Here is a 12,325-nt window from a genome sequence, read left to right as displayed (position 1 = left end):
CTTTTGAGTCAGAGAGCTCATCTATCTCTGTCTTAAATCCCTGCTGCAGTATCACTGACAAGCTTTCACAAAGTCAACATGGCCGTCTAAAGGGCTGTGCTAAATGTGACTTTCAGTGTAGTTACTGAACTATTTGCATGGTAGCCATACACACTGCAGAGCTTAGAGCTAAGGTCTCTGCATGTTGATGCTGAGAATAACATTCAAAGATAACTTCAGTTATTTCTCCTATTTATCTGTGCTGTAAACCTCCATTTATTCCAAGTGATTGAAACACATCAGGTAGACCTACTTCTCCCCTTATTGAGACTTTCTCTCGTTGCAAAATGTGTGATAAGAATTTTTTTTTTTTTTTTTTTTTTTTACAAAAGTTACCCCTGAAGCTTTGAGATTCCGGAAACTTTGTACACCAGTCTGAGGTTAGCCAGCCAACTGCACATCAACATCTGCAACAACAACAAAATCTGGAATTAAGGCAATTCAGAACATTTCTTGAACATTTCTGGAATGTGTTACCCAGTGAAGCTGACTGATGGGTTTTTAATTGTTAATGATCAACAACAGAGGTCCACCACACATGCGAACTAGCTAATCCGGCACAGATCTGGTTGTACAGATTTGGCTGCTGACAAATCACTGAAGCTGCAGTTTAAATGCATGTCTGTTCAGACTCATATTCAAATCAATTAATTCATGAGTCCAAGTAGACGTATCTGTAAGATGCATTAATATTGCTTTGGCTAGAATAGGAGAAATTCCATTAATGTGTTCTTGTGACATCACCCCCAATAATGGGAAGGATGTACGTAATAGTAACCTTTGTCCTTTGACCTCTGACCCTCACATGTATTCAGTTCATCCTTGAAGACAATTTGAAAACATTTCTTCAAATCACATCCAATACAATAGGTGGACATGTGTTCACAGTGACCTTGACCATTGACCCACAAAACCTAAACAGTTCACCCTTGCATCCTTTTAGATATTTGTGCCATATTTAAAGACCTTTTCCCATGGTGTTCTAACCTGGTTTGTATCAAAACTGAAGAGACATTCCTGAGATTGCACATTCACGAGAATAGAACAGATAGCTGGATGGAAAAAACAAAAACTCAAAAGCATTATGCCTTCGGTTCTACCTATGGAGGCATTTAAAAAAAAATAATTTCTTTGTTTAAGTGATGTTTTAGCATACATTTTTACAACCACAGTAATTACTTTACAACTTTTATTTGTTTCAGGCAACTGTGATGTGCCCAACATTCACATCACAAACTTCACCCAATCGCTTGTGTCTGTTTTTAGCGGGACAGTCGGTGGGACAGTGGATGATGAATTGGCGGGTAGTGTCTGTCACTCTATCAGTGTGACTCATGAGAAGCAACTGTATCTTTAACTACAGTGTGAGGATGGCCACAGTGGCATAATCATGACTGAGAACTCTTCCATAAACTGGATAGATGGGAAGCATGAGTCAGAAACTCTCTAATAAATACAAACAGCTCTTTTTAAAAAAAAAAGCGAGCTTCTGTGAACCACAAAGAAGAATTGGAGAAATATTTATCACCATGTGACCCCAAATGCGTGTGATATGTGAGTGTTATATTATTTTGTATTATTTTTATTTTCCTGCTGTTGAATTAATGGCTCTGGTGTGTTCAGAATTGCTGAGATCAACAAAGACTGAATAACAGCCTTCTGATTCTAACCAAGATAGCGGTTCTGGGCTTTGGTGAAAACAGCAGTTCCATTCACAGCACTCAGGTTTTGGTGCTTGAATTATTTTTGCTCTGGTGGGAAAGCAACCAGTAAAAAGATGCATAAAACCACAAACACAGCAATGAGGGTTTTTACTAATTTCATCACAATCTGTTGGCATTCATAACGTGCAGCCTTCCCTTTGACCTGTTTTTATCACAAGCTAGTTCTATCTGAAACACGCACACACCCACACACACACATCTATTGATCTGCCTGGCAATGAAAAGTGAAGTGTCTCTGCTGGTACTGTCATCTGCCCTTTTCCACTTTGTGAATGACTGTGAGAAGCTGGTAAGAGACAGCACTGTTAAACAGTGAGTGAACAGTTCCACCTGTGCTGCCAAAAGCACATGAAAAACCTTCTTCTCTAGCTCTTGAATTAGCTTTTTATCTTTCTCAAATCCGTGTTATTAACCATAGAACCAATTAATCTTGAGTCATTTCTTTGGGTCTGTGTGATTGTCTCTGCTTCTTTGTCTCACTTAAACTCACTTAAGTTGGTGGGGTTGGAGGAGCTGTGATTTCCCTCAACTACACCCCTTAACCACTAGTCATGTATTGCGTGTCTATATTACTACTTAACAAAGCCAGAAGTAACATTCTTAAACAACACTTTCTGTGATGACCACATATGTCAAAAAGTTTGGGCTAAAAATATTTCATACAACTGAGAGTGAAAAACTTGTAGAGCTTCAACTTGAATTGTGGCCTCTAGCAAAAGTAGTGCAATGGCATGAGTAAATGTAAGGCAATATACAAAAAGGTAATACATCTTATTTTAATAATGATTTGCCCATCTGTTGCATTTACTGTGATGTTTCCACTGTACTGCATGTCTGTTCCAGGTTGCTACTGTAGTGAAATTCTCATTTCGCTGATGCAACTGAGAGGTAACTCTACATAAGCGAGGAAAAGTAAAATCTTGTATAAGAATGGCCCCTGTGGACACACAACCACAGGACATGTCTTTTTTTGTTGTTGTTGTTGAACTAAAGGATTTACACTCAGGAGGGAAATGTTGAATTCTGGTACTGATTTTGAGGAGTTGTGCAGAGAGAAAAAAATATTGTATACAGTATAAGGCATACAAATCCATATAACACACAAATTACAGATTGAAACAAATAATGTTTGTAATAATTATTGATAGTTATTAATATTGATATACAAAAAGTAATAAGTAAAGATAGCAACAGTAATCTATCTATCTATCTAACTAACTAACTACACACTTTAATTTATAAAAACTATGACTACAAATATTCATTGACAACCAGCAAAGTCTTACCAGTGTGTTTCAGCATCACATAGTTCCCCCCTTTGTTACCAGCACCCACACACTAAACACAACCCTCAATTAATGTACATTATTTGGATAAGACATCAACCAGTCGGTGCTCCTGGTAAAAGACAACAAGACCACAAAACAAGTCCCCGAAAGGGACAAGCCGCTAACTTTGATCTATCTGCTAACATTGATCTATGGCAGAATACTCAACTTACAAGGAATTAAAAGGTCACCGACTAAACAATAATTATAGACTGATAGGAAATGATAACTGCTATCGAATGGCATAATTCCTCCTGGATCAGGTGACAAAACAGCCTTTATGTCTCTTTATGTTAGCAAGCAACTAGGCCAGATCCCACGATTACATCTTGCTTCTTATAAACTTGTCTGGGTTTGAATACTAGGTGACAAAAAGTCACAATTACTCGCTGTTGTCAGACACATACAGTATCTTTGGGTTGTTTTTGGTTATTCAAAACCTATATAATAATGTTTTACAGGAGGACAGTTTCTATTCAACATGCTGCTCAAGCCACCATGAAAAAGAAATAGAATTGGAAATTCTGGTTTGTTGCGACATAAAAAAAAATCACCTTTTACAATGTATAGCTGGCATTTGGTGTACTGGATAAATTGGTGGTGCAAAAGAATATTAATATTGTTTTTCAATTTTTAATTTATTAAACATTGGATATTGGTGTAATAGAAACAGACTATCAAGATAAATAATGAATATTGCTATATTTTAGCTCCTAATTTGCCTAGTAAGTGTGAAAAGGTCAATCTTACTTTGACCGACTTCCTGTACTTTGCCGTTTTCTTTACTCCATCCTCTCGGTTTACAGTACAAGGTGAATTAAATAACCCGTGGTTCTCTGTCCAGCTGCCCAAGTGAGAAATGGCCTTCATTTCACCTGTACAGTGGTGGCAGCCATCTTAACTGGTTTAGATGCCCAGTGAACAGATAAAGGAATGACACCTTCCAAAGAATCAGTTAAGAGAGGTTAAGTGAAGATGCAACTTTAGATTCAGGTATTAAACAGGGCCTATGCTGAAGTTGAGCTGTATAAAGATAAAACAATGTGGTTGCTATGTAATCTTGGTGATAATATTCAATTTATGTACTGTAGCATTACATTTGGTATGGTAGACAGATTCATAAAAAAAAGGTCTAATAAATCTTTTTGTCACAGGCCACTGATAAAACGCCTGACATATATAATAAATAGCCTAGAAAATGCATTTTGTCCATGCTTGTTTCATTTGAGTTACTTTCGCAAGAGGATCTTTCTAAGCCCACCATGCTTACTATCTTCCCTTGTACAGCTCCATTGTACATTGTTTTTCTTTTCTTTTTTTTCCTGAGCAAATAACTAAACTACACACCTCATTGCTGTCTTGATTGGTGCTCAGATTTACTTCCACAGTATGCATTTAATGTTATTTGGGCCCCAGTGAAATCAAATGCCTCTGAGATTCTTGTTGGGATCTTGCCAGGGTAAGTATTGTTGTCTGCTGCTAGTGATTACACACAATTGTTCCTAGGCTATTAAATTTGCAAAATGGCTTTCATAAACAAAAGGAAAGACCACCGGAAGTTCAAGCATTTCTGAAAACCTTTAATAGTAAGCAGGTGTGATGGGGTTTAAACCTGATCACTTACTTTGACTTTGGTTCACCCAGTTTTCAGGGATGTTTGCCTATATTTAAGTCATACGCTGATCATTATGCAGAGTGAATCACCCATCTCTGTATTGTAATGCCACTTCTAATGCTGTTGAACAACTCGTCTCCTGCCCTTGGTGCTGAGTGCCAGCTACAGCAGCTCATTCCCCATTGACTTTGAGTCCTGAGGAGCAACAAAGGAGCGATTCAAAGAAGTCCTCAGTGGGAAGGGTCAGCTGGGGCAGAATACAGATCAGCGGAGCCCTTCCTCTTCTCATATTTGTCCTTGGAGAGAAATGAAGCAGAGTGGATAAAACAACTTAGGTCTACAACTTTTTGTTGTGGCATTGTGACTGGATTTTGAATAGTTCACATTTGTGTGTCTTTCCTTGAGTTTTAACGGTTACTTTGGCACATGTGCCTGCTACTATTTGTCTCTTCACTAATAAACTGCAGCAGCACATTCTTTAGGAAACATAAATCTACACTAGCATACATGCAGATGAATTAGCTTCAACAAATGCTCATTTAAAATTTTTTACACTTATGCCATGTGGTGTTATGTAATTGTGAAGAATCTTTTGTCTAACATCTTTCTTCCACTCTCTCTCAGGTAACTACCAGCTGTCTCCGACTGTGAACATGCCACAGGACGACATAGTAATGATCGAAGACGACAGGCCGCCTCTGCTCCCTGCCCACGTTTCTGATCAGTCATCCTCCAGTTCCCATGATGAGATGGCTTTTGTGAGTGGCAATGAGGTCCCCTGGATCCATGAGCTGCCTGGTCAGAATGAATGGTGAGCAGTGGTTTCATCTTGCTAAGTGATGGTATCAGATACATTGTTTGGTTTAGGGCTGTAGTTGGCCTCTAAAGAAAGACCAGTGATGTTCTATGTTTCTTTATTGTTATAAAATCCCATAAAATGACCAAATCTAACAATAATATAATATATCTGAGGTCAAGCACAGTTGAGTGTTTCATAAGGAAATCAATTTCTGTGAATATGAAAAGGAGTAAATATTCTTAGCCTTATTTGAAAAAAAAAAAAAAAAAAGACAGCATTCACAATTTTGTTAAAAAAAGGAACATGTCACCCAGTATGACAGCGTGACTCGATGTGTGTTTAAGTGGTCAACAGAGCTCTATAGCTCATACCAATAACGTACATTAGGTTCTGGAAAAAGTGAATTAAATGAAATCAAACAGCATGTGTAAATGCTTCATAAGTCAAGGTGTATGATATGATCGTCTTTTGTCTGTCACAAAGTTGATGAATTGGTGCTGCTGACAGTCCGTGCAGACCCACATTTCTATAGAGAGGAGTATACAACTGTCTAGTGAGACCAGACCTTAATGAAAAGATATCATAGGGGATGTATGGAAAGAATTGGAATTTTTTTCTTCTTTATTTTTGTCATACAATAAGTTATAGCTTTTTGAACTAAAAGGTGCTTTCATTCCCTCTACAATTATTTGTGACATTTGCAGTATGATTGCTGTGTTCAGGTATAGGAACTGAAATGACAAGAGACATAATCATTTCTTTTTTCTCATCTGGATGACAAAGTCACAGACTGCATTTATACTAAATGCAGGTTGTCTCTAACTCTTTTATTCGCCTCGTTTGCACTTGCACTGTAGTAGGTTTTTTCCTATATTTGCTTGTTCAAAGTCATTTTTTTTAGATAGAATACTGGCTGTCATAAATAGAAAAGCTTGTATCATATAGTGTTGTCATTTCTATTGCCCTGGAGTCATGTGATGTGACGTCAGAGATTTGTGGAGGGGATTAAGTTCCGTGCTGTATGGCTTCTTCTTCGTATCTACACTGCAAACCCATGGCAACACATGCCATCAGTGGTGTGCGAATGAAAACTAGTGCTTTAGGTTCTCTGCCGGTAAGGTAGAAAGGCAGACCATTTAACACACACACACACTCACACACACACATACAGTAACATTAACAGGCATACTCTGCCAGCAGGGGATGTGGGTCAGCCAGGCTCTGAGTAATTAGGAACTAATTGGAACTAACTAACTCTTGCAACAGTGCAACAAGGACCATGTGTGTATAATATATAATGTGCAGTGAAACTCACCTCTGGCCTCTAGTGTCATGCAGACTTCCTGCTCATTGGTGAAGCATTTTGCCAAGGCCACAGCTTTTTTACCTAGTGTGCATACACAAAGCACAAATAAGCTGGATGATGTGTAAGAATTTAAATTTTTTATCTTCTTGTTCTTTAATTTTTTATCAATAAGCAATTTAACAAACTGAGATTCCTTCCTTTATTGACCGTATTCATTTATTTATTTCTCAGTACCAGTGTTGCATGAGAATTTGTCCACAAACAGAATAGCAAAGCAGTTAAAATTAATTTCATCCTGGCTCAATTCTCTCCATTAATGTTGTTGTAATCAAAATGTAATTCCAGCATCTGGTAGTGGTCATACGGCAAATACTTGCTAATGAAAACAGAAATGAACTAAAAAGAGCCTGGTCCTTTGGCCTCAAATGACATTATAAATACAAATTCTCATCTCTTCCTTTCACCATTTCTGTCTTGTGTTGGGCAGGTTTCTCATAAATGATACAGCCCATGTGTTAGCATGTTAATGTGTAGGCCCCCAAGATAAATTACTGCTCGTAGGCAGAAATCCCACATCACACATCACAAGACACAGAAATTGACCTACTTCAAAAGGAGCTGTCCCATTCTTTTGAAGCCTTTGTTGTACCACGTCAACTTTATAGTCTCATGAACATAAAACAGGTTATAAATATTACAAACTAGTGCTTTTATGGCTCTGTGATAGTGGTAAAGATATCCAAGTTTTAATTTATTTTTTTTATTAGAAATGTTTTGTTATTACAAATATATATTGAGAGTGTTTTGTGGTAAGAAGTTTGGTGGCTACTTTAAACCTGTATGTCCATTGAAATGTATTTAAATCCACTGCATTGTAATGAAATACTACTTATGTCCAAGTAGTGTGCAAATGTGTTTCAGAGTAGTTATGGAAACCAGCATGTTTTTTTCTGTCAGGCGACCCTGTATAAATAAAGTTTTTTAAATAATTCATTACTTTGCATATGTGCTGTGCTATGTTCACTTGATCCTTTGGTCCTGACCCAACACATTTATGCATTCTGCTGTGTCTCCCTCCTCCTTCTTTAGTTTAGTAGACTTTTTTTAACCCTCTGAGGAAAGGAAACACAATTTAGTGTGCAGTCACGACAGCCCCATATAAACGAACGCTTGTCTGAGATGCAGAAGAAATGTTTGAATGAATTTTCCACTTGGTTTTAATCTCTAAGTTAAATCGGGTCATATTCATTGTTAATTCCATTATCAAAAGCTATTTGGGAGTGAGTGAACCAGCTTCTCAGTCACAGCAGAGAGAAGCAGATCGAATAAGAAGCAGATAGAATATGGTGACAGCCTTAAAATGTCTAAATATATTATTATTATTGTATATATAAGATAAACATAATTTTCTAAATTACAAATCAAAAATGTGGCTAAATTATCAAAGCCAAAAACTAGAATAAGACGTTTACGTTATCTAAAACTAAACTAAAGGATAAAAATTTCACTACAACAATTTAAAATTGTTTTCACCAGACTAAAAATAAAACTAAATTTAAAAGCTGGTGCCAAAATTCACACTGATCCAGATCCATATTTGGGAGATAAAACTGAACCTGTTCCCTATCCAGTCAGTTAAAATTAAATCATCATACATCAAAGATCTCAAAGGACATGTTTCCTATTTTTGAAGGGTGTCATCAAACAGTCAGGATGCCATTAGGATCAAGGCTGATTTCTTAACCCTTATGTAAACAGAAAACCTAGTTTAAGTAGGAGATGAGTGAACATTTCTCCCTGAGATTTGTCTGCCATGTAAAAGTTTTCTAATCAGTTTTCTAGAACAATGTGTGCATGGCTAAAGGCAGCAACATAGCAAATGTGGGGTGAGAGGCTAAATAGAAAGAGACATCATTAACACAGTGGTTTAATTCATGTTCTCCCAAGTTCCAGCTAAAAGTGAGAATAACTAAAAGGGTATTGTCGCTTTGCACTGTGCATTTGTTTTGAATTTAGATACTTCGCATTGTGTACTGCTGTGTTTCTCTGTTCTTTTTTTCCCTGCGCTGTCTCTCTGAGACACACACACACAAACAACACACTAAATAAGACACAGCACCTACATTCTATGCAGAAATATCAGAAAGTCTGTGAGCCGGCTTCTACGATAAGTGTGGGAGGTTGCAGGAGAAATTGCATTACTTGTTTGCTGCATGTGTGTGAGATTTCTTGTATGTAAACTCATTCCTTATACACCCGAGAAACCTGTTTTTTTTTCTAACAATCCTGGTTAGTTTAGTGCTTGGAAACACAGTAACTGAAGCAGATTTTAGTTTTTGCTGTAATTATTCCTTCTATTAGTACAGGAAGAGTAACGGACCTTCTGGAGATCCTTCCAAAAGATTCTTCCTGTGTAAGTGATGGGGGGCCAAAACCCACATTCTTTCATCTCTGTAAAAACATATTAAAATGTTTATCTGAAGAAAATGGAAGACTTCCAAAAAAGTCACATTAAGTGGACATCTTTCAAAGTTGCAGCTTATTTAGTTCAACATTTATTTTAACTTTAGATACATGTTTGAAACTTTGTTAAAGGACAGGGTCTATGAATTTTACCCCCATCTTTTCCATTAAAATGTCATTGAAAAAAGAAAATCTGTTGGTGGCCCGTATAAACAGTAAGAGTGGTTAGTTTAACCTGGTACGTGTATTAAATCTAAGACTCCAAACTTTTGGCCTTTCATTTTCGCTGCTCACCAGCATCACTCATGCCTGTGTGAATATTTGCCCGTTCGACATGTCATAAACTTTGCCCTCCAGAAAACTAAAACAGCATGAACAGGCCAAAACACAAGACCCTGAACTTAGGAGAAGTGAGGAAGAGGAGGAGTGTAAACACTTTACTGACAATTTGCTCGAACACAAGTTGACTTTGAATGTGAAGCACTGACTTCTCCCACCGACAGCACCTCTGCTTCCTTATGCTGTTTTCCTCTAACCCACACTGCAGTGCTTTTTGCTTCATTTAGTTGTTTGGAATTCACAGTGTATGTTAATAATAGTGAAAGGTAGTATAATCCTCCACTTCTTTTGCTTTTGTAATAAAAACATGAATCTAATGGATGAATCCATGTCTTACAAATCTAAGATCTGCAAGTAGCAAAGCAATAGAAAGTAAAAGTTTGACAGTTTATTAACTTTTATCCATAGTACAGTTGCAATTTACAATACCTTAACCCTGTGCAACACTCTCAGCCTGTTTCTGTTACCCTATGTAAATACTGTAGGACCCTCTAGATCAAAGGAAGTTCTGTAAATCTTCAGAGCCTCATTCTCCTAAAAAGATGAGGAAGTCACAGTTTTTGTTCCAGAACATCTTGTCTTGCAGCTTCTGTTGTACTCAGTATCTTTATTCATGAGCACACACTTTTCTAACTCTAACTAAGTGCAGTGAGTAACCCATAGCATAAGCCGTAGGGTGTCCACAGCATGCTCATCAGTCTGAGGTTTAGGAAGCGTTACGTGACACAGTGAGAGCAAGGAACTAAGTACTATGATCCAGCCTGTGGTTCACAGGCTGCTATTACCATACCAACCACTGTTATCATAGCTATCCTGTAGACCACAACTTAGGTTGACTTGCAGGAGGAACATAAGCATACACAGCTAAAATCAGATGCCCCCTTAGGAAGCGATTAATATGGTGAAATTTGATTAATCATAAATTGCTCTTATGGTTGACTGGAGGTCTTGAAAAGTATGAAATTAACATTGAGTGCTAATCATTTCTATATTTTTTACAATACAAAATAACTTTGCAACTATTCAATATTTTCTAAAATTAAGACAAATACTGAAAATCCAATAGGTGGAGTCAGTAGGTGAGATGGAAAGAGAAGGACTGTTGAGCCAGTAGTAAGGTTTTGGATATATATAAAATCACTTTCCCACTTGAACCACTGTTGCCCCGACACAGTATAACTAGATTACTACTGTCTCTATAGCACAGACCTAGATCAGGATAAGGCTGACAGAGGATAGGTATCAATTTGTATTAACGTGAGATGGAAGAGAATTGGAAGCAGAGAGACACAGAGGAAAAGTACTAAATTGTGTCCTTCACTGTCTTTGTGAAGTGTCACAGGTGGAAACATCATTTGCCACATAGTTCTGACACAGTCAACCAGCAGAGATGGAAAAGGGCTCAACACACACACACACACACACACACACACACACACACACATACACTTACGCAGAGATGCACTTGGTCTCACGAGTGTTTGGATACACACTGGCTGGTAAACAATTTCACAAATTAACATATAAAGTGAAAAAGGTCCATGCAGACATGAACAAACAAACTTGTGAGCTACCACAGCAGACTGCCTACTTCAGTGGGCTTCCTAATAGTCTGACATCACTAATGTCAGTCATGTAACAAACAAGGGTTTTTGAATAAGAGAATGGAGGACTGGATAATCTCTGGAGTTTCTTTTCCACGCATGTAGTGCACATCAGGAGATAGTCCGTGAGAATTAAATTTCCTCTTGTAAGACAATGTTTCTGGGTAAGGGGTGTGGCCTGGGTCGAACATGCAGCGGGCAAGACATGACACAAACAGTACTTTGCGGAAATCAGTTTTTTGTTCACAGCATATTGAAGATCACCTGAATTGGTTCCACAATTTCAAGTTTACACGTTTTGTTTTTCTCCAGTTAGCCATCGTTGTTGTCGTCTTGTTACAAATACGTGCTCTTTATCCTCAGGTGCTTTTATGTGTCAGCCTTGAAACAGTCACAGGAAATAGAAGTCATCAACACCCCCACTCCCTCACTGTGAAATCTTTATTCATATTTATGTTATCAATCAGATATTGTCCAGACTTTTTACTTTGGACTGTTGCTTTCTCACATACAGCCTCTCATATATACCTGGATAATACCTTGACTACTTGACCAAGGGACCACATTTTGCTGTGGTGATGTGTGTCAGAGGGGGTTGTCAGCAACATAGAAGCATCTCAGGGGACAGTCCTCTCACCCTTCCTCTTCACCCTTTAAGCCTCTGATTTCCAGTACAACTCAGACTCTGTCACCTGCATAAGTTCTCTGATGAATCTGCAGGGGTGGTGAGGAGACAGAGTACAGAGGCTTAAAGGACAGCTTTGTGGACTCATCATAGTCCATGGAGATTCCTGTCTAACCTCATCTGTCAGCCCGTCCATCACCAGGGCAAACAAGAAGGGGCTCAGAGCCAATCCTTGATGCAGACCCACCTCCACCTTGAACTCCTCTGTCACACCTACAGCACAGCTCACCACGGTCTTACAGCTCTCATACATGTCCTGCACCACTCTAACATACTTCTCTGCCGCTCCAGACGTCCTCATACAATACCACAGCTCCTCTCTCGGCACCCTGTCATACACTTTCTCTAAATCTACGAAGACACAATGCAACTCCCTATGACCTTCTCTGTACTTCTCCATCAGCATCCTCACAGCAAATACTG

At 38.2% G+C, this 12,325-nt stretch overlaps 1 protein-coding gene across 9 annotated transcripts in view; it reads left to right on the top strand.

The window, feature by feature from the left end:
• Window positions 1-12,325, top strand: part of LOC137104607 (partitioning defective 3 homolog) — a 343,094-nt gene that overhangs the window by 198,980 nt on the left and 131,789 nt on the right. For all 9 annotated transcript variants that reach the window (XR_010911721.1, XM_067486037.1, XM_067486038.1 and 6 more), the window contains one exon: window positions 5,331-5,517. Coding sequence is in view for 8 of the 9 variants with exons in the window: in XM_067486037.1 (XP_067342138.1) it covers window positions 5,331-5,517 (187 nt within the window). In the remaining variant the exon portion in view is untranslated. The remainder of the gene's footprint in view (window positions 1-5,330; window positions 5,518-12,325) is intronic.

Source organism: Channa argus, chromosome 19 (assembly GCF_033026475.1).
Source record: "Channa argus isolate prfri chromosome 19, Channa argus male v1.0, whole genome shotgun sequence".
NCBI classification, from domain to species: Eukaryota; Metazoa; Chordata; class Actinopteri; order Anabantiformes; family Channidae; genus Channa; species Channa argus.
The sequence above is the reverse complement of the archived record's forward strand: the minus strand, read 5'-3'. Positions and strand labels throughout refer to the sequence as shown.